This window comes from Haliotis cracherodii, unplaced genomic scaffold (assembly GCF_022045235.1).
Source record: "Haliotis cracherodii isolate W230 unplaced genomic scaffold, xgHalCrac1.p SCAF_9, whole genome shotgun sequence".
In the NCBI taxonomy this organism is placed as follows: Eukaryota; Metazoa; Mollusca; class Gastropoda; order Lepetellida; family Haliotidae; genus Haliotis; species Haliotis cracherodii.
Window position 1 is genome coordinate 10,491,745 of NW_027266343.1, and position 25,877 is coordinate 10,517,621.

General features: G+C 39.8%; 1 protein-coding gene across 1 annotated transcript; it reads right to left on the reverse strand.

Moving 5' to 3' along the window:
* Positions 1–2,382: 2,382 nt before the first annotated feature.
* LOC139453333 (sodium-coupled monocarboxylate transporter 1-like) lies at positions 2,383–16,119 on the reverse strand. Its single transcript, XM_071235003.1, has 15 exons — positions 15,793–16,119; positions 13,051–13,119; positions 12,396–12,447; positions 12,049–12,116; positions 11,190–11,270; positions 10,951–11,024; positions 9,277–9,414; positions 8,969–9,104; positions 8,003–8,091; positions 7,355–7,467; positions 5,983–6,053; positions 5,693–5,779; positions 4,900–5,108; positions 3,708–3,814; positions 2,383–2,546 (listed from the first exon to the last, which is right to left on the reverse strand). The coding sequence occupies exons 1-15, from the start codon at positions 16,117–16,119 to the stop codon at positions 2,383–2,385; spliced, it is 1,785 nt and encodes a 594-aa protein (XP_071091104.1).
* Between the last annotated feature and the right edge of the window lie 9,758 nt (positions 16,120–25,877).

The following is a 25,877-nucleotide window of genomic DNA, read 5'->3' on the forward strand; positions in this document are numbered from 1 at the left end:
AACAAGATCAAATTTGCATTTTCAGAGTTTATGTGACATGCGATAGATTGACACGAACCATTTTAGAGGTATCAGCAAAAGGCCTAGAATAGAGAAACATCGTGTCTGAACAATGGTAAACGTGACGCAAGGCAGAAACGTCAAGGAACCACTCGTTCATGTTCTCGTTGGGTGTGCATAATTTAAATGACGTTCGTTAAAACTTTGATGTCCTAAATATGACAGTTGCTTGTTGTAACCCCAGACTTGATGCTGTCTCCCTGCTGCTGATTGTCATGAGCTGTCAACTGTATTCCGTTTGAACCCGTCACTTTCCACAGTCGCCGTGCAAACGGGAAGAGGAGTTGTGGATCCTGTTTTTGAGGATATCGGCTCGCTGTAGTAAAGAAAGTATCATCATATAAAGGGGATCTGTATTATCAAGGGCCAACTGACTCACGTTGCAAGTGGGTGAACGTTGTTAAAAGTCGCAGAAGTTACATCCCATCTATAACACGAAGGCCTCTGAATAATAGAACCTGTGCCAGACCTCGTCTGGTCATCGAATGAGTCACGATTGACACCTGGGTACGATGGCTTTCAATCACCAAGGCTGCACATCTTCATAACCAAATTCGCACTTATGTCGGCGCTACGTTATGGTGCTGGGAGCTATTTTCGTACCTAAAAATTCCCACCGGTGCTTTTTAAAACACACCAACTTCAAGGTACTTGGTAGCAATAGACACGTGAGATTTCTATACGATTTTATAACTCTCATTGCTTCTTATTGTTTCATAAACATTAAAAAAAATTCAGTTGAAAATGCAGTGACCAAATGTGTTGAAAAATCTAGTATGGATCTTTCCTCCCCTGAAAATTGACAGACATAGATACATTGTTATCTCGAAGCCCTTTTCACCATTGAATACATGTCGATTTATTAGTAGTTTTACAAAGATGGATGTGCCGACATACAACAGCGCTAATTTAGGAACACATAGTAGCATTATACCTGCAGCCATATTTGATTTCTGATCAAACAATTTTGGCCGTTTATGTTTTGGAGAACATCAAAAGAAAGCGTTTTAATATAATCAAAGATGACTATCCGGAGGCCAGATTAAAATTACAATTCTGATGCCTTAAATCACTTTAATCCCCTTAGTAACAAACTTCGCCACCACATTTCAGCTGAATCCATAAAGCCATTTCGGAGAAAAGGTGAGACGGGAGGGCTAAAAGATATATGTCGATATATTGTTGTTCGAGTTCACTGTATGCACAAGTTGTCAGATTGAACTACTGGATGTTCGGAGTTAAAAACTGTGACAAGATCCTAAAAACGCATGTTTGAATCCCAGATTTGACCTGGTTACGATTCGTTGTGGGTCAGCATCTTATACATGCTCATGGATTGCTCAAAAGTGAGTGAGTGAGTATGGTTTTACGCCGCTTTTGGCAATATTCCAGCAATATCACGGCGGGGGACACCAGAAATTGGCTTCACACATTGTACCCATGTCGGGAATCGAACCCGGGTTTGGTCGAAAAGGCATTGGTCTAGCCAATGATTGATTGATAGAGAGGAGGCATGTGTCTGAATCAAAATGCACCCAACAAAACACCAGAACACTACCACCACCATACTGCTGTGCACTTACATCTGCTAACCGCTCGTCACAACGTTTGTACCCCTGGATCCGACCATTATTATGCGGCGGAAGAAACTGACTCATCTGAGAAGGGGACTGCTGACTACTGTTCATGTGTCCACTGTTGATGATGCCTTGGCCAAGCCACTCTTGTGGCATTATGTTCATATTTCATGAAATTCCAAATCGGAGATCATAATAATACATTTACAGTTGCTTTGTGACCAAGACTGACCTCTTGTCATAGGATTTGATCTGGTCATCTATCCATTCCACCATCTTACCATTCATCAGCTACCACTACGCTCAAGCTCTTCTCAACAAACATTATGCATAGTGGTAACTTTCTAAAAATGAATCTCCCTGGTTACACAATAAGAATGATATTGTTTTATTGTCTGTGAAAGTGACTGTACTGTAATCTACGTTATACACATAGCTTATAATATAAATCAATCTACCAACACAAGGTTTAACTTTTGAATTGCAACATTTGTCTGTGCCCAAATGTCTGAGGTTATGGGAACACTCAAAAAAACAAGATCAAATTTGCATTTTCAGAGTTTATGTGACATGCGATAGATTGACACGAACCATTTTAGAGGTATCAGCAAAAGGCCTAGAATAGAGAAACATCGTGTCTGAACAATGGTAAACGTGACGCAAGGCAGAAACGTCAAGGAACCACTCGTTCATGTTCTCGTTGGGTGTGCATTATTTAAATGACGTTCGTTAAAACTTTGATGTCCTAAATATGACAGTTGCTTGTTGTAACCCCAGACTTGATGCTGTCTCCCTGCTGCTGATTGTCATGAGCTGTCAACTGTATTCCGTTTGAACCCGTCACTTTCCACAGTCGCCGTGCAAACGGGAAGAGGAGTTGTGGATCCTGTTTTTGAGGATATCGGCTCGCTGTAGTAAAGAAAGGATCATCATATAAAGGGGATCTGTATTAACAAGGGCCAACTGACTCACGTTGCAAGTGGGTGAACGTTGTTAAAAGTCGCAGAAGTTACATCCCATCTATAACACGAAGGCCTCTGAATAATAGAACCTGTGCCAGACCTCGTCTGGTCATCGAATGAGTCACGATTGGCACCTGGGTACGATGGCTTTCAATCACCAAGGCTGCACATCTTCATAACCAAATTCGCACTTATGTCGGCGCTACGTTATGGTGCTGGGAGCTGGGACATGGGAGCTGGGAGCTATTTTCGTACTTAAAAATTCCCACCGGTGCTTTTTAAAACACACCAACTTCAAGGTACTTGGTAGCAATAGACACGTGAGATTTCTATACGATTTTATAACTCTCATTGCTTCTTATTGATTCATAAACATTAAAAAAATTCAGTTGAAAATGCAGTGACCAAATGTGTTGAAAAATCTAGTATGGACCTTTCCTCCCCTGAAAATTGACAGACATAGATACATTGTTATCTCGAAGCCCTTTTCACCATTGAATACATGTCGATTTATTAGTAGTTTTACAAAGATGGATGTGTCGACATACAACAGCGTTAATTTAGGAACACATAGTAGCATTATACCTGCAGCCATATTTGATTTCTGTTCAAACAATTTTGGCCGTTTATGTTTTGGAGAACATAAAAAGAAAGCGTTTTAATACAATCAAAGATAACTATCCGGAGGCCAGATTAAAATTACAATTCTGATGCCTTAAATCACTTTAATCCCCTTAGTAACAAACTTCGCCACCACATTTCAGCTGAATCCATAAAGCCATTTCGGAGAAAAGGTGAGACGGGAGGGCTAAAATATATATGTCGATATATTGTTGTTCGAGTTCACTGTATGCACAAGTTGTCAGATTGAACTACTGGATGTTCGGAGTTAAAAACTGTCACACGATCCAAAAAACGCATGTTTGAATACCCGATTGGACCTGGTTACGATTCGTTGTGGGTCAGCATCTTATACATGCTCATGGATTTCTCAAAAGAGTTAAACACCAAAGACAGCATCACTTCATTTGTTTTCTACTTACAATAAGCTGGCACGCAGTGGCATTAAACACAACTCATTAAATGTATATAAACTGGTAAGACTCGCCTGTGATCCAACTTGTGACCACACCAACAACCAGCGCCACCAGGAAGCCAATGAAACCGTACCACATGTAGGACACATCATATAGGTAGAATGGCACGTTAGACAATCTGTGAAACCATAGCAAAGAGTTAAGCCTTATTTGAACATGCAGTTTTAGAATCAATGAAGAGGGCGAATGCAAGCAATATCACAGCGTGTCAAAAATGGAGTCAAGACCAACAAACCTTTGACTGGAAGCACGATTAGCCAAGTCAAATTTTAAAACAATGGACACTAGTGCCTATTATGGCCTAGGTTTGTCAGTTTAAAATATTAGGATTTACATTTCTGCACACGATACTGCATGACATGTAAACTTTAAAACCTAATGTCACCATCGGATGTAACGTTAACGACTTGAAATAAGAGAGTATTCTGTTGTAATGAACCTAATTTATACATCCTGGGATCGTTATAATCATTCCCTGGAACTGTTCATATGCCTGCCTGTCTGCAGCTATAGTGGAGGGAACTGAAATAACATTATATGTCCCGTAAAATGAAGAAAAAGGTTAAGAGACTAAATGGACTTTTGACTTTTCAAAGGATTTCGCTTTATAGGGACGTGGAGCTTCAAACTGTTGTCAGAAAACCGGAAATACAATGAATCGATATCACAGCAGGTGACATCTAGAATGGAGTTCAATGGAGCATGTTCTTTCTATTTCAAAGAGCGCCAAATGGCTCTAGTTCAAAAGTTGTTACAACAGTTAAGGACTTAGTATAGCTTTCAGAACATTGTATGGTAGACGTGGAGAACATTTCCAATTTTGACGCATAAGAGACAAACATGATGTCCGATGCGGTTCCCTATTTCAAGTTGTACCATGTTCCCGTGTTTTTTTAGTTGGACAATTGATTTGCCTTTGCATGCGTTTGTGATGGATGGCACCGGTGGAGCAGGAGACGCTTTCTCTTTCGGAAAACTCCTGCTGTTATCACCGTTTGATTGTGAACATCAACATATGCTACTGATGTCAGAATCGTACAATGGACATTTCATATGATCATCGAAAGGGTGGCCACGTATATTGACTTATTTAATACCTGTTTGACAAACGTAATCGAACTTTGACGAGCCAACATTCTCTTCACTATGTCTGGTAAATAATACACAATTCTAATTTGGAATCACAAGTGAATATACACATACCCTTCATGAAGCGAATTCTGAATTTCATTTTGCGGGAATGTTTTATTCAGAAAATTTGGGGTTGTGAATGCCATGGTGCTATTTGCTTCTCCTGTGCATGCATCTAGAGATGCGGAATGTAAAGGTGTCGGCTTGACCCCATACAGATTTTGTAGAATGCTGATTGAGACATTGACCACTAGAGCTGATATACCTCCACACAGAGCTCCCTACAAACGAAAACGAAACCCTTTCAATTTTAGCTTAAAATTCAATATTCCTTTCACTACAAATCACAAACGACTTAAGGTACTGACACATCCATCTCTCTAACATTTCAAAATCTGGTATTACATTACCAATGTTTGTCAGATGTATTATTTACCATTGTTTTGCGGGGCGGTTGCGAAGCCTCGTGGTTAAAGCGTTCCTTCTTCATGCCGAAGACCTTTGGTTCAACTCCCGACATGGGTACAACGTGTAAAGCCAATTTCTGTGTCCCCCGCCCTGATATTGCTGGAATATTGCTCAAAGCTGCGTAAAACCATACTCATTCACTCATTTCATTGTTTTGCAAACAAAGTCATCGCTGATTTTCAGTGATCCATTCATATAATTTTCACTGCTGTTTTATGCCCAGTAGATAACGTTTCAGTGGATAATAGTGACTGGTTATTTTCTAATATATATTTACATGCCTAAATCGACTTCAAGTGGAATCTATACCAGCTACCACACGTTACTCGTATATTTATTGAGAACCATCGTCACAGTTTTAGTTGTGAACAAGGAGAATCATTTAGAACCCTCTTACCACTTTGTTTGCCTTTGGGAAAACAGCTCCCAGGAAGAACATACCCAACAAAGGACCGCCAGTCGTACCCTCAAAAGCCTGTATCATCTGTAGGAAGGGGGTGAGGATTGCATACTTAAACAATCTGAAGCGATTTGGTGTAAATGAACTGTACTTAATATCAAAATGTAACAAATTTGAACCGGAACCGTAACTGTGATCCAATTTGATGTCAAGGAAGACAAAACCTCACTTTTTATGTAAATATTTAAACATCACATTAAGGTTTTTTCTTGCTGTGTTGCACCAACCTGTGTTACGGGCCCCGGGACTGATCGAATCAGATACGCCAGTCCTATAGTCAGGACACCATAAAAACAAACTGAAACATTGACAATAAGATTGAACAGTGGTGCACAGGCTTTGTAATGGTGTATAATTAGTGCACAAGCACACTATACATTACTACTCATATACAATTGGGGAACATATATTTTTTATCGATGCAATTCATACCAGTTGAGAAGTACGATTTCACTGCTGCATGATCACCATTTTATTTCATGTGAGCGGTTGGAGTTTCATGATAAAATGTCAAACCAAAGCTTCTGCCTTTCCGGATTACAATCTGTGAATTCCCTCTGGCATGTCTGCTGAGTTGGTACCAGAGTTGCTTTATTGGCACCAAGTTTGGCGAATATGGACTCCATTTCATCCTTGTGATATTGTTCTGTCTCAAGTCAGTGACTTGAATTTCATATTTGTATTCATTCGGTATTCATTTTGCCATTTATCACATAAAGAGATGTTCTGTGCCTGAAAGAAAATCCACTCAACGCCATAACACCACCACTGTCAAATTGATTGCTTTGCCGTACTTTTACCACAAGGTCTGTACATCAGGATCCGATCATCATTATGCTAAAGAAACAACCGTTCACATGTTCATTGACGTTGTTGCCTTGGTGAAGACTCTCATGCAGCTCTACCGCATGGAACCAAAAATCGGCCTTTCTTTGAGCTGGTTCTGAATGGTCGTTTGCTTATGTTTGTTCTGGTGCAGTTCTCAGCATTCTTTGCACATGACTTGCAGTAACTCATTACTCTATTGACCTCTGTCACAAGTGAGCAAGGTAGCGGATGTTTCCTTCTTCTGGCCCAAGGACGTCTAAGACTTGGTCTGACCCTTACAGTGAATCACAGATGAGCTCACATTTAACCTGTGTGCAGCTTTCCTCATCCCCCCAATGAACCATCTAACAGCTCTACCTCTTTCCTCGATGGTCAAATGGCGTCATTGAGGCATACTTTGAAACCGGTTGTGGATTCATCATCAGCGCACTTTGTAAAGCACTGTTTTGCATGACTGTCCCAAAATGCTGATGAAGACCAGGAACACAACACCGATTCAATCATATATTTGTGAATCACTAGCATCAACAGTTGATGTCATGACTATCGAATTCTTATCATGGTCAAGTCTAAAAATTTGGAGGTCATCTGTTTCCAAAAATATGTGTTTTAGTCTTCAACGTAACAAAACACTGTAAAAAAATCCTTGCGTATATTGGTGTTATGATAATTACACAAACGGTCGCCTTTGAGTATCTAATAATTCTTTCATATTATCCGTGCGTATTGGTAAGAATGCATTTAACAAGATTTTTTGAAGCTAAATAGTACCTGCCAATTTGGCAACGATTGTGCATGTCCTTTCTGAAGCTCCACGTAATGGCACTACGAGGACGTCTTCCACTGTGTTGGCCGCCAAAGCGTTGATCCCGGAGGACAGAGAACTACGGAGAGGTTTATGTCTTACAAGTAAGTGCACATGAAAATAGAACCACTGCTTCAATCATTCTTTGTAATGTGTTTGCCCTTCTTACCAAAATATGCATCAATCTACATTATACGATACATAATCTTTTTCACGAACGTATATGCTAATGGCATAGTCGGAATCGGACAATAGCGATTTCTAATGATTATGGAAATGTATTTTAATCCCCCATCGCCCCAGATTATAATTCTGGTTTTTTTTAAAAAAGGAATAAATTTTTGAAAAACATGCTTGAGTACATGATAGTAGAGATGTATGGTTTGAATATTCACATGTGAGGATGTTCTGATTTGTTGGAGATTATATTCCATAAATGGAAACACGTTCTCCTCTCAAGCGAATCTTGAAGTAAAAGATGGTGACAGGGTTGTTAGACGTGAGGATGAGATTAGTTTCTGCAGCCCTTGTCTGTATACCTGACTTTCTGTTCTTTTGTCAACAGCAGGATCCACTTACCAAACTAACAAGAGATGCCCTTACGCTGACATTACCTGAGCGCTCCACTGAACAGGGAAGACATGTAGAGTCCGGCCAGGGTGGGGTAGGAGCCGAGGATGTCCAACACGTAGTATGGCATCATCTACACATTGACGTCGTTGACTTATTATACATCGTTACTGGATGACATGTCAAGAGAAAAAGCCACAAGGAATTACAACTCATATGTCTCAGTGAGTGAGTGAGTGAGTTGGGTTTAACGCCGCTTTTAACAGTATTCCAGTTATATTACGGCGAGGAAAGCCCGAAGTGATGCAGGTCTCAGACGTTTACCACTTCGGTGAAACCCACGAGCACGGGTACGGTGCTGACAAACCTAGAAACATAATCGGGATGAACCGGGATTCGAACCCACAACCATAGGTTTCTGGCGTGCCCAAGGGACGCAACTCTGCACAGCGAATTGCGGCGCCTTAGACGACTGGGCCACCCGTAACCCCATATGTCTCAATGCGAAAGATTGTAAGAATACACATCCCAAACAACATATGCTCGTCGTAAGAGTTGAGTAAATGACTCGAGTTGTGCAAGGTTGATTACAGATTTTATTGTTAACGAATTGTGTGAATCGATGCTTATAATATCAGTCACTGCTGGATTATCAGATTATTTATTGATCGCCGTCATATATAGCTGGAATACTGCCCGGGGAAAAATACCACTCTAAACAATACCATTCTAAAACATGACAAAGACAAACTCAGAAAGAAATACTCAACTCAATAATGACACGGTCGTAAAATGTACCCTGATATTTGGTGAATAAAAGTGCTGTGGGATAGTCTTGTGGTTAAAGCCTTGTCTGGTCAAGCCGGTGGCTCGAGTTCAATTTACAACATAGTAACATTAAGTGTATTCGATATGTCACACACTGCGATAGAATTGGAATATTGTTGAAAGCGTCGTACATTGGATAGGCTCGCTCATTCAAAGTAGGAATAGGATGGATCAAGGTGTACCTGGTTCCTGTTTGTGATGAAACCAGCCTCATACGGGTCACACTGGGTGGTGAAGAAGTAGGCGACCAGTTGCAGCCCTGTGATCACCAGCAGAACAGAGTATATCAGAAGCATGGGTATGTTGAGGAGGAGGGCTCTGAAAAGAGTGTTTTTTAGAGTAGTAGCATAGGCACTATAGGTAAGAGGGCCAAGCAAAGAACAATGTGACAGGAGCATGGGCATGTTCAGTTGGAGGGCTTTTTACAAGCAACAATTAACAAAATGTCTGACGCCCAAAATGTACAAAAGCCTTGTCAACATTCACTTACACTTTGGATCTTTTCATTGACCGAATAGCGCACATTCTCTGCATTGTTGATTGGTTGAACATGTTGATGTACCAGTTGAAGAAACCTCCCAGAAGAAGTCCCCAAACAGTGTGGCGAACGCGGGGATCAGGGCTAAGTCTACAGAGACATGTACTTATTGTATGAAACTCACAGGAGAATCATTCCTCACTGGCATTATCATCATCCTGACGTAGAGTGTAATCTGAAATTGTACTGCAATCCAATCCACAATTAATTAAGATTTTGAAAAGTTTTACAAGATACCTCAGTTATTCTGACTGTGCATTTATTGTTCAGTATATACAATATCACTCTTAATTGAATTACTAACTGCAAAGGAATTTGAATTGCATGCAATAATGAGAATCAGTCCAATCCCCATCTTTTCCAAAACCTTCCCACGATAAATATATTGAACCATTTATTTCACACTAATTTATGCTCATACTGCAACATAATACATGACACGGTGCAATATGGATGAAGTAAGGGTGCCACACCATATTGCAGACCCTGGCTCAGAAAAAAACTTAGAACTCGATTCACCCGTACGTGACAATGATGCAAGTCAAAATACTTATCCGTTGATGTGTTCACGTTTTAGGGCATAGTCATAATTTGACACATTATTCCACAACACTAAACTGAAAACCACTGCAATATTGCACAATTAAACATGGAATGCTTTATGCGTGGAATACCGGAATATAAGTGTGAAGATGCAATGGGTAGACAAACGGTTTGGCAAAGGGTAGGAGAGTTATTATGGTACCATATCACATTCAAAACAACTTATACAGCAAACAGGACAAGTTGGAGATCGACCACGTTCGATGTAGACCGCGTGCCACCATCCAAAGGGAGGATCACTGCCTGGTCTCGATGTTGATGGCTTGCAAACGCACCACGTTTAGGAAGAGACTTCAGGTGATAATACATAACACATAAACGATGGTGTTTTCCCCAAAGGCCCAAAAGGAACCACAGGGTATTTTCCACAGATGAATCTCGAGTTTGTGTGCAGTTTTTCCCGATGGAGGAAACCGTGCATGTCGTAGGCGTGGTGAACAGTATGACGGTAGGACGCTTTGTCCAGATAGATTGAGAGAGCAGAGAAAGCCTTATGGAATGTGTGAAATGCTGGACCTCCTCAATGATAACATATTTCAATGAGAGTTCAAAGAGTGGCATGCGACTCTTGCTCAAAAGTTGTTCGATCAGGGTTAAACCATGTAATGCCTCCGAAAAGCTTCGAAAACTGTCTTGCCAAAATGAAAATATAAACCCTACCTCTAGTGATATTGACCTGAATGAAAGTCAACCAGTATATGCAACCATTCGAAACCCTGCCCTAGTGATCATGTATACTAATGTTTCATAATTTTTTATAATAAATTCTCAAGTTAAATGGGCCTGCTTACCAGATTATAAAATTATACGTAAGATGACATTTATTGCAATGAGTTTATTTTGTGTATTTTAACATGCATTTAGCTACAAGTTTACATTTACTCATTAAAAGTGGTGTTCACTGAGGAAATGAGCTTGTTAGCTGACAATCAGCACTCAGTTAAATTGCAAATTTCTCCCAAAACTAACGGTTATAATTAGTTATATATTGTTATATGTTTCCGCTCAAAACAAATTACCCACTCGTCAAATTGTACACGTCCTTCCTGATGGTTGATTTCCCAAACTTTCTGAAGAGTTCCGATCCTGCCTATGCTCTGGTAGTGAGAAATGAGACACGGGTAATGATTATTAATTCCAGAAACTGATGTGACCAATGTTATAACTTGGCTCCAAATGTTTATTAACCATATGAAAGGAAAAGTCGTTAAGTAAATACATTACGTGATAGAATGTAGACATGAACACGACTTTTATCTCACCAGCACTATAACTACCACCATGCCTCCAAACATGAACACGGATTGCAGTACATCCGTCCACACAACGCTCTTTATGCCGCCCTGAAATAACATGGAAGGGAATACTAAACTTGCTCCACAGATAGATTAGTTATAGAGGAAGTTAATCTGCTTCATTTTTAAATGTTCAGTGTTACAGTGAAACGCATAAAATTAAATTATGCTGTCACATGCTAATTCCGTAGTGCATACTTTAAGTAATAAATGTGAAGACACAATAATCCAGATCTATTGATATCCCCGTATCCTCAAATATTTTCCTTTCCTTTATAAAGGTTAGGCACCAATCCTTATCAGCCAAATATATTTGCAAAGTTTCAAGGAGAAAAAATAAAATGATTTCATACCAGAGGAAAAATACTACCCTAATTTGAACTTGTTGCTAAGGAAATGAGAAAGATAGTTCGTTTTTATATCAAGAAAATAAGGTGCCAGTTCAGCCCATACAAAGTTTCATGAAATGTGAAACGATTTATATTATTCTCTTGTAAAGAGCCTTGTCCTATGATGAGCAAACACAAAATGGTACAGGTATCTCCATTAGTTCTCAAATGATTTCTTATGAACCTGTTTTGTCACCATGTCCAATGAGACAATAATGAGTTATGGGAAGGTATCAGTCACGATATAGCAATATTCGCGATATTTGTTAATAAATAATAAACAGATAATCTGCAGTTTTATTGCACCTTTACCTGGAAATATAATTGCTGATTGTAGAAATTGTTTAAAACATTTACATTATCTGTGGTTAATGATAACTAAACAAAGCGACTTGCCATGTACGATGTCTTCACACAGGAGTGTAATGATTACTCACAATGGATGTGTAGACTGTGCCGACGAGTCCGACAATCACAATGGACAACCAAAGGGGGATGCCTGCAGCTGGAGAAGAATGAAAGAAGATCCATCAGTACGTACCATGGTAGCCAGCAGGAACACATTGGAATCGAAAAGGACATACACAGTTTGGTGTGTTTCCAAAAGTGTTATTTAGTATTCTATGCATCACTAAAGTCATTAATGTTTTCAAGTATTATCTTTATCATCAATTTCCGTGTCACTCCTGTATTACGTTTATTCAGGTATTGTACGGTATTGATATCACCATAGAAAACCAACTGTATTATGCTTCCATTTCAACCGAACTATTTAGGTACTTACATGTTTGGAGAGCCAGAGCTGGTGAGAATAACGCCACTGTCATGTATAAAACCTAGATGAGAGATCTTTAGGATTAGACTACACAATATAACGTGATGGCAGTATACAAATTACCTCGAATCTTAGATACAAAATAGCGGGGTCGAGTTGGGCCAGTTTGTGAGCTTGAAGCTGGAGGATGAGAAGGAATGATGGATTGTCGGAGATAGTGATGGGCATTCCTGTGTGGATAAGAACCAACAACCGAGAGATACTGACACGATCACAGACACAGTTCTACTCTGTAAGGCTGTGAGCCTTGGTAGCAGGGTGTAGCTACATGTATTTATCGGAACGTTTCCAACAAAAATGCCAATATGCACAATGTTTTCACCGAAACATAATGTGGCGGGAATTCCGACGAAAGGTTTGTGAGGTTGTCGTGACAGAAGGCATGATTAATTGATAAAATGGATATTAAAATCAAGCTTAAATAAGTAGAACGTTTCAAAGAGCAACTTGGTTCAATGGGCAGCGACAATGGAATTTGGAGGAACACTCTCACATGATAGAATAATTAAAATTTGTTTATGATTGCTGGTTTTGGTATTCGCGTGTTTGATTTCTGACTTGGATAAATCTGCTTCAAACATGAGACACTGTTTTAGATTCATACCGTTTGAATCATCCCAAGGAATGTTCCGAACATGCGCACTGCAGCTGAATCGAATCTTCTTCCAAGATACTTTAAACAGAGAATGTAGGAGTTTGATCATTTCTAGTTTGGTTGATCCATGCTCATGATGTCAAATACTGGATTGTCTGGTCCAGACTCGATGATTTACAGACCGCCGTCATATAGGTTGAATATTGCTGATAAAATTAAACAAACACATGTGATATAGTCGGATCGTACAACAGACATGGTTTTTAACAGAGATTGCACATGGTTGTGGGAAGGGTTTGCTGCTATCACTTCAGGTTTTCCCTTGGTACAATCTGTCACCGAGGAAAGACAGACAGGAAAGTGGTTTGAAGCAGCATGACAAGCGTTTTCATCATTTCTTTCATTTTTAAGACATAATATTTTACACACGATCGTACTATGTCAGCATTTATCATAAACAATAATATGTAGGCCCTCATTTCATTTTAATATGTTAGCCTGACTTGTTCTGAAGATGACACCAACAGTTGGACATGTATAGGACAAGATAACGTTCATCCAGAGGATCAACACGGCTCAAGGAAACTTCGTAGTTTCCTACGTATTGATGCAGTTACCTATACTGCCATAAAGAAGTAACCCTATACTGTAACCCAGAAGATAACTTGCACGTGGTACCTTAAGAATCAGGAGTGAGAATATGGCACATTTTAGTTTGAATATTTGTGTAACATAAAAGTAGAAAACAAACATATTTGGAAAACAAAACAAGTAATATGTTTTACAAATGACTTCCTGAAACATTTGTTATTGTTTCAAGAACAAGGAGTATCAAGCTGACACAATCATAGTGGTATACATGATACTGTTGACATTGATATATCTACAGTGAAAAGGTTATTAAAATTTTTCATAATTAATCTTTTCAAAGTAATAACTACAATGTTGTAATATTATTTTATAATGAAGTAGAGCAGCACATTGACACATGCAGATATTGTAAAAATTTAATCCCACAACGTTGCAATATTGTTTGTTATTTTTGACCATTTTTTATTTATTAATTTCTTTCAAAAGTTGGGTTACATCTCTTAAACGATCACTCATCTCTATGGTCCATGGCCCCATGTAATTTTCTCAAACCCATAAAGATGGTTTAACGATGGTAAATGTGTAAATGTTGTGAAGGAATACTTAAACATCAGAATATATCCAAATATGTAAAACTACTTATATGTAACTCCTTTGTATATGGACCGGAGGCCTAACATGCAATAAATATCTTAGACATTGACTCTGACAAAGTTGGGCTGATGTTAAACATGAACAAGTCCTTTATGTATTGTACACAATGTATTCTGAGGTTACATCGGAAAAAGCAGCAACTCATAAGGCTGAAGCTGTCATAATATTGCTCGACATGAAGGGAAAGTTGAACACTGGAAAGTTGAATATTTTTGCATTTTTCTAAATATTAAAAAGATGAGGCTGTTTCAATAGTCTTTTATTCTAGTTTAGGTTTGTAAATCAGTGGAAGGGAATTGGCTATTTAACCATAATTGGGTGATATCAGATCACCGTCTACCTGAATCAAAGCCAACGATTCACCAAACTGTTGATACCTTAACATTAAACATAAGATAGCTAAGGAATAAATCGCACATAATAATAAGGAAAAAGTGTGGTATATTTTACGATAAAACATTGTTCTATCATGACGTCATTTCTGGAAATTCGAACATGCGCTCGCAACTTGATGACGTCGTGTGTTGGACGACGTTACTTTAAGAGGGAAGTGTCTAGTGAGGTGTTCCCCATAGATGTTGCTGGGCAATGCAGATAAACGCGTTGGCCGAACGATCGCATCCAAACGCGGGAGAGATATGACAATCGGTATTGAGAGAAAGGGTACAGGTAATCAACGTGAGGATTGTGAGCGGATACGGGAAATACCCACCTGTGCTTAAAATGGACTTTGTCCGACATTGCCGAGGGCATCTATTGAGGGCGTTACCATAGTCAAAATACGGGTAAATACTTTTGAAGCTTGCACATTTTATTATAATCCTCAAAGGGACTGTAAATAATGTTGATATATCATGTTAGAAATAAGCGACTTGTGGTCTTGTTTATCTACAATAAAACACTGCCGGGAGAATAAACCTGCGCCCCTCATGGTTTATTATAGGATAAACAACTCCCACTTTACGATTATTATTAATTGTTCAGTGGTAATTAACACCTTCCCTGCACCTTATTCATGTTTCTATCGTCTATCGTTGCTCTCGGCACTGTTCCATCTGTATAACGGTGGCCTGTAAATAATCGAATCTTTACAAGAGAAACAAGTGCCCTAGATTGGCCACCCGATCCATTCAGTGAGTGAGTGAGTTGGGTTTAACGCCGCTTTTAACAGTATTCCAGTTATATCACGGCGTGTCAGACTTATTGTAGGAGGAAAGCCCGAAGTGATGCAGGTCTCAGACGTTTACCACGAGCACGGGTATGGTTCTGAAAAACCTAGAAACATCATCGGGGCGAACCGGGATTCGAACCCACTATCATAGGTTTCTTGCGTTGCCAAGGGACACAACTCTAGTCAGCGAATCGCGGCGCCTTAGACGACTGGGCCACCCGTTCCCCCCGATCATTTCAGTCAAAACGTACATGCATACATTAAAGGTGGCCCATTGCAACCTGGAATAGGTTTTACTGGTTAGTTTGATCTGGTATAACATAAAGTGTACCCACCTCATATATACTGACAATGCGTAACGGGTATAGAAGCGGGAGACATGTATAGACGCAGGCAACGTAGGAGAGACTGTGTCCAATGAACACGTACGTGACCATAGTACCGTACGTGTATATCTCCGAGGGGTAGCCGAGTAAGGACACTGCCGATTGCAAGGTTACGAACATGGAGATAGCGACGGAGAAGACTCCCATCTGTCGGTTCCCCATGAGATAGGTTTCTCTTGTGTTCTTACTCCTTACTGCGAAGAACACCCCGATACCGAATGATAAGGCTAGCATCACTCCCATGACAATGTAATCGGGGGTGTTTAGAGTTTGCATTTTGATCTGAAACAAAAATTGATACGATTATAATAATATTGTATAAATAAAAAATATTTGTAAATATGAATTGTCTATGCAAGAGAATAACTGGTCTAGATATCCGCCGAAAGAGATCCCATTTGGCATAAAGTGTAACACAGTTTTGTAATGGCCACTGAAAATCAGTGTTCGCGAAAACGGTAAATATGTTTGTTTGTTTGTTATTTAGCGACACACTAAGAAGTATTCCAGGCATATGACGGCGATGTGTAAATAATCAAACCTGGACCAGACAATCTTGTGCATCGATCTACGTAATTGGGATACGATGACATACCCAACCACGTGAGCGAGCTTGACAACCCGATCCCGTTGGTCGTCTCTTACAATAAGGTATGGGTTGCTGAGGACCTATTCTTACCCGGATCTTGCCTACCGGTAGCACCCGCCATTCACACAATTTGCACAAAAAGCAAGTATTTAATGCCTTACGCCGCCCGGCTATCCTCCCGAGACACAAAAATCCATCATTTACTGATTTTGTGGACACTGATAAAAACGATATGTTCATTTTGAATTATGTCTGCTGTACACAAGTGCAGAGATTCTGCTAATCACATAGGATTTTGGGTAGAATAACGTGTTAATACTACGAAAAGTGTTATAATCTTTTCTTCTAGACCCACTGCTACATTACAGTTGAATAAATAATATATACACTGCAATGTACAGATACTGTACCTACCTCACTGAAACTTGCAAGTTGATGATCATGAGTTGCTGAAGGTAGTTCTTATTGTCATGCGATCACGGACTGCATGTAATTAAACTAGTCGGCCTAACGCAGTTACATACAGTCGCATGTCGCATAGACTGAACAGTGCGGTTGTACCAGCAAGTTCGTACCGTGACAAGACAGCGGATACATGTTTGTGACTTGACTTCGAATGACCATACACATGTTCATGCATAGTCGACAGTGAATACTTAACTGTTAAATGAAAGGAGAGGCAGTCTTCGGATAGAAAAATCGTAAAATATTATATGTGGATCTAGAGGGGGAGTGCCGCACTCAGAAAAATTCCAGCTATATGACGGCGGTCTGTAAATAATCGAGTCTGGAACAGACAATCCAGTGATTGAGCTTCGATCAACGCAATTGGGATACGATGACATGCATCAACCAAGTCAGCTAGCCTGACCAACCGATCCTAGGCATACTAATCCCGTTGATGTAAAAAAACACACCAATTATTTGATGACTTTTTCAACAAAAATAACAGTTTATTGAGGAATTATGATTACAAGTCAAATTGATTCCCGAATTTTGTACAGGAATTGTTTGTTTACTCCAAAACAATAGTTACTATGACGCCAATTTTTCACATTCCTTTGGTGGGTAATTTTGTGAAAAATGTTTTGACATAATTTAACTTGGTTCTTTTCTGAATTTGCAAAATTTCAAGTAAATTATAAATCTTTGAGAATCCACATGTGAATATATAGAAAATCCTTCCTTACATGTATTAAGGATTATGTTTAATATTTGATACAGGGATTTGGTGAAACATTTGCTGGACCAAGCTATATATATATATATATATATATATATATATATATATATATATATATGTCCTTGTAAGGATTTCGCAGATACTACATGTTTGTCAAGTCACATGACTGAAAGTTTGCATGCCTATCTCCGACATATATTTGTCAAGTAGGAGGTCGAAAATTGGTGCCGTAAATTATTTTTTACGGCCCTTGTCATTTCACTTTCTGAATAGTGTGTACAATGGTGACAAATTTTATCCGAAATGAATGAAGTTAGCTTATCTAAGAGACATCATGAGTTTGTTTTCCAGAGAAGGGACCTTTTGTGTGTATTAATTTCACATTTAATCATTTTTTCTAATGACATAAAGCAGCCAAAGCTTCTTCATGCTTTGTAGGACTCATCTTTTATTGTTTATGGTTACTTCTATATGAACAAACACAATTCTAATGTGCCTCAAGGCGGGGGATAGTGTTTGATATGTCACTTATACCAAGTACTTGATTAAACAATTAAAGCAGTGATGCTTACATGTAATGATCATGAGGCCTTGTCAGTGTTGAACATATACGCTCTGGTTTTGAGTAGGAACATTTCTAAGGGCGCAAATTGAGGCTATAATTGACTCACGTTCTACAATGTATTGGCGGGTGTGGGGTTCCCTGCCTCATATCGTCTCATGTGCCGAGTAACGAGTGGCTGATTGTAATTGATTTTTTTTCTCAGCGTTCTACTTTTGTTAACTTTCGTGGGGTCACTACCCGTTGGCACATCTGTTGCAGATACTTGGGCAATGATCATGAATAATGCTCCTGATGAGTCAACAAAATAATACTGGATATAGTATATACACACAAAGACAAAAGTTAAGCACACACAAATATATTTCATTATTGTTTGGTCCTAATATTTGTAACAGTTTTGAAAGATATAATTACGGGAAGAATTATGTTTTCTCGAGATGATGTAATGCGTGACGAAAGCTCACGTGCCATGCATGGTATGTCCATGCAGCAAGCTACCCTCTAGTATCTCTAAAAGCAGTATATCCAAACGGTAAAATTGCTTTCTTAAACAGTTGTTCCATGACATTGTGTGACCATGGCACGAAGGTGATCATCAAACGCCACAAGGTGGCAAATAAATTGCAAGCATAACGCAGGAATGTCTTGCAATGCTATTGGTCGGAATTTGGGGTAGCATCACACTATCGTAAGCCGTTAAGTCGAGAAACATGCTCAGACTCGGGATGTACAGGACCGTCCCAGAAGACCTCATATGACGACACATCGCGAAGATCTTCTTCGTCTCATACGCAGATAACCCTTTTAACAAGTACTCGTCTGAAACAGCTGTGGTTGCCCAATTGTCGTTTCAGCCCCAGAACCGCCAGGAACCGGCTGAAAGCAGCAGGACTGAGGGCCAGACGAGTCATAACGCGTCCTTTGTTGAGAGATCACCGCAAAGCTGCTCGTTCAGCTTGGTGTATTGCGCGACAGAGCTGGAATCTGAGAACTTGGAGACGGATCCATTGGTCAGACGAAAGTCGCTTTCTGATCCACGTCACTGATGGAAGAACGAGAGTTTGGAGGCACCGGCCTACACCCCCAGGAACATTAAACCGACTGGTGCATACGGCGGGGGCTCGGTAATGGCAGGGTGGAATGCGTCATCCAGGCACGTGGCGGTTATACCCGCTACTGATCTGTTTCACGTGTCATGTCAAGTAGAGACTTTAAGGAACATTTTCACATGAAATGTCAAAGGTAACTCGTTTACTTAATCCTGTAGCTCCATACTTTTTTGAGGAATTGTGTAAGGTAAAAAACAGTACTTGTGTTACCATGATGTTTTTGTCAGTAAATTGCAATCACAACTCACCAATATCTCCTTTATGTGTTGTCAAATGTTTGTTCTATCCGATGACATTGGTATTGCCCAGCTCCTACGGTCAGTCATCCCATTCTATGACTTTTGCCATTTGTCATGGTTCAGAAATAGGGATGTGCTCAAAGTTTTTCTTTGTGTAAAGTTTAAGCTCTATGTACTTTGATATTATATACAACTCCATACTTTCTCAGAATCACCAGGGCTACTACAACTCGTTGTAACTTGATGATGAATAACTCACAATACTGACTTGGAATGATCATTTGCATGTACAGTTTTGGAATATTATTTGTTGTGAAGCCTTCTAGTATTAAGCCCCTATCCCACATACACGATTTAAGAAATTGCGAACACGATTAAAGAAAAGTTGAAAAATCGTGTTGATTCGGGCTCGACCTTGAGGTTTATGCAAACTTCTTAACCAAACACGACCCTCATACGACCTTTATACGACTGAATACGACACTCATACGACCGTCATAAGATATTTATACGATACAACACGATTTAACCTAATTTAACACGACCTCAATAAGACTGTCATACCACCAAACACGACGCCCATACGACTTAACACGCATCAACTCGACCGCCATACGATTAAACCCTGAATCATTACGATGTCCATACGACTACAAAAATAAACACGATCTCCATACGCCTGAGCAAGACCTTCATACGACATACTTTTGTTTATTTTGTTCACGTGGGTCATGTAGTATATAAGCTGCATTGCAACAGCATTTCTGTGTCAGTCTTCACCATGTTCAACAACGAACAAGACCCGCAAGAAGCAGCTTTCGAGGAGGAAGTACTTCTGGTAGCTATGGCTTTGATGGTGAGGGGTAGGAGGCAGCGTTGGCCTCGCAGAGTGGGTTCGACCATGGTTGTTGAGGAGACCTCTGTATGGGCAGTATTAACACCTATAGTCCGGTCAATATAGTGTCAAATCCTACCAAACCCACCATAAATTGCAACAGGAATGATTTCTCCTGTTTCATGTTCAGAAGGCATCCCCTCACAAGATATTCAAAATCTAGGAAAATCTAGGTTGGGGAAAATTGTTTAGTTTGGGTATGATCTTTTTGGGGTAAATCAGTAAAAAGCCCGAAAACTTAATGTTTCATTTTTCCTTTAACCATATCAAGTTAGATATCAAATGAAAGCTGGCATCACATGCAGTCCTTTGGTATCTATAGTTTGTATCTATTGTGCATAAAAGTGAAATAATCGGCTTTTGAAACAAAAACAAAAACAAAATTAGGGTGAAACACATATATCCATATTTATTCATCTACATAATTTTTGTTGGTCTAAACTATATTTATTTGATAATATTGAAAATTGTTTGTTTGAAAACCTTCATTTTAAAACATTTCCTTTTTAAATCTAATATGTCAAGAGAGGTCATAAATAAATGTTGACAAATATAAGATTCCCGACAAGTTACACATTGGCGGCCATGTTTAGAGACAGGATAACAAGGTCATCAGTAAAGGCAATGGCAAGAGCACACATCTTTGTAGATACCAGTGTGAAGGCTTTGCTGGTAGCGAAGGTTTTTCAAGTTTCAGCAAACAAGTATGAACAGAAGTTTGAAGGCCAAGTCCAACAGATCATGGGTGGCCCATTCGTCTAAGGCGCCGCGATTCGCTGTGCAGGGTTGCGTCCCTTGAGCACGCCAGAAACCTGTGGTTGTGGGTTCGAATCCCGGTTCGCCCCGATTATTTTTCTAGGTTTGTCAGCACCATAGCCGTGCCCATGGGTTTCACCGAAGTGGTAAACGTCTGAGACCTTCATCACTTCGGCGTTTCCTCCCACATTAAGCTGATACACCGTGATATAACTGGAATACTGTTAAAAGCGCCATTAAACCCCACTCATACACTCACTCACTCATGAGAGAACCAATGGAGGAAGTGACAGAGGAACCAGTAGTGAAGAAACAAAGGAACTAGTGGAGGAAGTGACAGAGGAACACCAAGATTGCTCACCTGACAATCAAGATCTCACAGACATATGTACTCTATTTGATGATTTGATTAGTGGAACGATTTCTACTGATGATGTTAGCTCATCCAATGCCTTGTCAAGAGTTGTCGACAAACTTCAAACAATGATGGACTCCATGAAGAACTTGGATGCAATACATGGATATGGTGGATATCCTAAGGAGTTTCATTTGAGGTGAGAGAGCTGGCAATTGGAATCTCCATCTCAAATCCTTATATCATATGCTCCCATACTCCATGATGGCACATCGCCAGAAATGCATCCAGAAGTTCACACGATGTTTTAGGATGGTCACCCCGTTGTTCAACAATCTGATCGCTTCTGGGGAGGTCTATTCTCTGATCTAGTTATCGAACTCATGTTAAGTTTAAAAACAAATGGTGGACTCACAAGAGGAACTGGAATGAACGAGACACAACGTCTTGTATGGCTGATGCCCATGCCTGTGTGAACGGAGATAAACAATAAAATGCAAGAGTTGACTCAGGTTGAAAGCAGTGAACAGCATACAGATATGACCATGGCAAGGATTCACAGAAATACATCAGATATGAAAAACCTGGTAGACTACCTCGCTGATCTAGATTCATTTCATGAAGACCCTGTCCTCAGAAATATTGCAAATGGCATCACAACTAATAACACAGTCAACGCAGATGAAGCCAAAAGTGTTCGATCGATGATCTTGAATTGAATGTCTGGCAAAATTGTATCTGGCTTTTCATTCAAGAAATCCAATCAAGCTGTGACATATTGCAGACCATCTTTTTAAGGTGAGGAAATTGCAGAGCCTGTTAACCCTCTACACTTGTTCCAGAGACTAGTTACAGCAGCTGGTGATACATCAGACACCTTGAAGGAACCTTGTATGAACTGTGTACATATCCAACTTCTTTGTTTGACTCCACTATTCTACTGAAGCAAGCTAACAAACCACTTCTCTCTAATGCCACATGGGAAATGTTTGATGTCAGGAACTCGCTTCTGATTCCAAAAGAAGTTCAGTATATGCTTGATGGTGGATCTCTACTGCACCTTTTACCATGGCCTCGTGGAATCACTTACAATGATGTATGTGACATGTACTGCAAATATGTCACCAGTCATTATGGCATGCCAACAATTGTCTTTGTTGGCTACAACGAGAACCCATCAACAAAGGATATGACACATCTGAGGAGAACCGAAGGTGTAGTTAGAGCAGCTGCAAAATTTGACGGTGACATGATCATTCAGTCCGAGAAGGAACAATTCCTTGCGAACGCAAAAAAATAAACAAAGACAGCATAGGGAAAGCAGTATCTTTCAAAATATTCCAGTCAAGTCCTGACTTCAGGGAACATGCTAAGGTGTTTGACAAGCCGTTGCGGGTTATAACCAGAGAACAGATAATGATATCTGGAGAATAGGCTCTCTTGTGCCTTTACAACAGTTTACCAGGAGAAGACCTAAATTATCTAAGATACCGTCGGTTTCGTGAGAAGATCACATCAAGTGTGACTTACGTCACCCTGCAATGCTTACCCCCAACATCAGTTGCTGCAAAATTTCACAGCATGCGGGTCTATCATCAGGTGCAGCAATGGAAAGCGGTTGATGAAATTGCAGCAGAAAAATGGGGTTGGAGAGTTATTGGTGAACAAATTCCACAGTTAACAGGTATGCCAGCAGCTCCTAAAGAACTGCTCGCAAAAATACAATACTACTATAAAACAAGCATGTGTGATTCAAACAGATGCAGCTGTAGGCGCCACAGATTGCAGTGTTCTTCACTGTGTGGCGAATGTCGTGGCATGTCTTGTTTGAACTGCCAACAGCCTGAGGCATTTGAAGTGAACTATGATGTGCATACCTGTTACTATGCATGTGTGTGCTGCATTGATAATTAATGGGTTGTTTCGGTCAGCATATGACCATTTAATGCTGTTTGGAACATGATAGATTACTATTATTGAAATCTGAAAATAGATTTTTGCTGATTTCTCTGAATCAAAACAAGACAGAATATGGAAAGGTATAACATAATGAAGCCTGTATAAGTAGCTTTCATTTGATATGTAACATAGCTAACTTAGAGTAAACTTCAAAAAATTGATTTTATAATTTTTTTCTATGAAAATGCTGGGTAATCACTACAGTAAAGATGACTGAATTTGGAAATGTTCCCCCATTTAGATTTTTCTAGATTTTGTATATGATATTAAGGAGGGCTTGTTAAACATGAATCAACTAAAAACATTTCTGTTGCAATTAGTGGTGGGTCTATCGTTACTTTGACCGGACTACTAATGCAAGAAGCTTTCACTTTCAGGGGGTTTCCCACGTTCTCACTCAGTCACGTGATCGGCTCTTCCGGTCGTATGACAAACGTATGGATTTCGTGTCCAGGCGTATGGGAGTCGTATGAAAGGCGTATCGAAGTCGTGTTGAATCGTGTTAAAACGTATGAAGGTCGTATGAGTTTCTTCCCACGCTCCCCAACACGACTGAACGCGACTGAACACGATCTTCATACGACTGAACACGACTTTTCAGCTCGGCTTAAATCGTGTTTTAAATTTTTGCATTGCATTAAACGATGTACTTTTACTGATCCGTGGGCTTCCTTACCACATTAAGCTGACATGCCGTGATATAAAGGGAATACTCTTCAAAGCTGCATTAAACCAAACTCACTCACTCTCTTGGTGGAATGATTAAAATGTGTCAATTATGTCCCTTAACCTTCTTTACACGGAATTCCATTCCAGTTCCCTGCACCTTATAGTGAGTGAGTGTGTTAAGAACTAAAGTCACATCGGCAATAGTTCAGCCACATCCTAAGTACAAAAAGTTATGCATAAATACTAAATCAATTTAGAATATATAAAGCCTGTCAATAAAGGACAGTAAAATAACTATACTGTCACAGATTTGTATTAAAAGCTAGTATGAAAATAGTGAAACACATCACTATGCATAACAATGCATTATAAAACGGGCTATAGATCTAGCTCACCATCAACCAAAGTTAGGCCACCATACATGGGACCACTGGGACTTACGGTACTTCTGCTACCTTCATGGTACCCCAGCAGGATTTACACCATCCCTTTACCTACCGACGATTGTCATCGCCCTTAGTAAAAAAATTAAAACAATTATTATAGAATTTAAATAGCAGTAGGAATAGATGTACTTTCAATTCTGTGGTTCCTCTCAGGGAGAACTTATGTACCATAACTGTTATTGCCAATCCCAGGTAATAAACATTTTTGTGCATTTCCGTTAAATCCGAAGATGACTCAAGATCTTAATCATAAGATTTGTGTCAAACATTATCGTGCGCAGAAACAAATCCTAAAATGTGAAGCGAGGCCCCTAGTAATAGTAATGGATGATATAGGTTGTGGTTATGTTGTGCTTTCAGTCAATGTCTTCTTGGGCTTGACTTTGGGCTTGACTTCATTGTTTGACAGACCATCGGGATATTAGTGTGCATTAACTCTCTTTTAAGTATTCTAAAACTGCATGTTCAAAAAAGGATCAGCTCTATGCTGTGGTTCCACAGATTGTCTGCAGTGCCATTCTACCTACATGATGTGTCCTACGTGTGGTTCGGCTTGATCGGCTTCCTGGTAGCGCTGTTTATTGGTGTGGTCACAAGTTATATCACCGGTGAGTCCAGCCAGTGTATATACATGTACATATGGTATATACCTTTTCGCAAACACCTGGTATCACCACTACTTGATAGTGATTCTTAAACACAAGCTTATCAAAATCAGTATTTCAAATTACGAAATTGGCGGGGTTGTGAAAGAATTGCTCCTGAATAAGTATTTTCTTTCACGGTGATGCGGTCATCAGCAAAGAACATGGTCTAATGTAGGTTCGATACCTCTGGCGAACCAACCCGAAGCCAGGATTCTTAAAGTTTCTAGGTAAAATGAATTTCATTGTACCAGACGGTGTGGATCGTTGCACATGCAATCCGAGGTCTGGCTCAGAGTCGATTTTTTACAGGAAGTCCTGTTATAGTTGGGGATATTGCTAACATGCGACGTAAACTAAAGCGAACACACTCACCTCATGAAATCGAAGTATGTTTGTTCAGAGTAATACTAATCACATTACATGTCCTTTCTTTCTGACAGCGAGACGATACCCTCAAACAGTGAACCCCCAACTCCTCTTCCCGTTTGCGCGGCGACTGTGGAAAGTGTCGAGTACAAGCGGGATACAGCTGACACCTTTACCAGGGCATGAGACTTACGTACCCAGCCGGAAAAATAGCCATGACGAAACTCTACCTACGCCGCAGCAAGTCTAAAGTTGG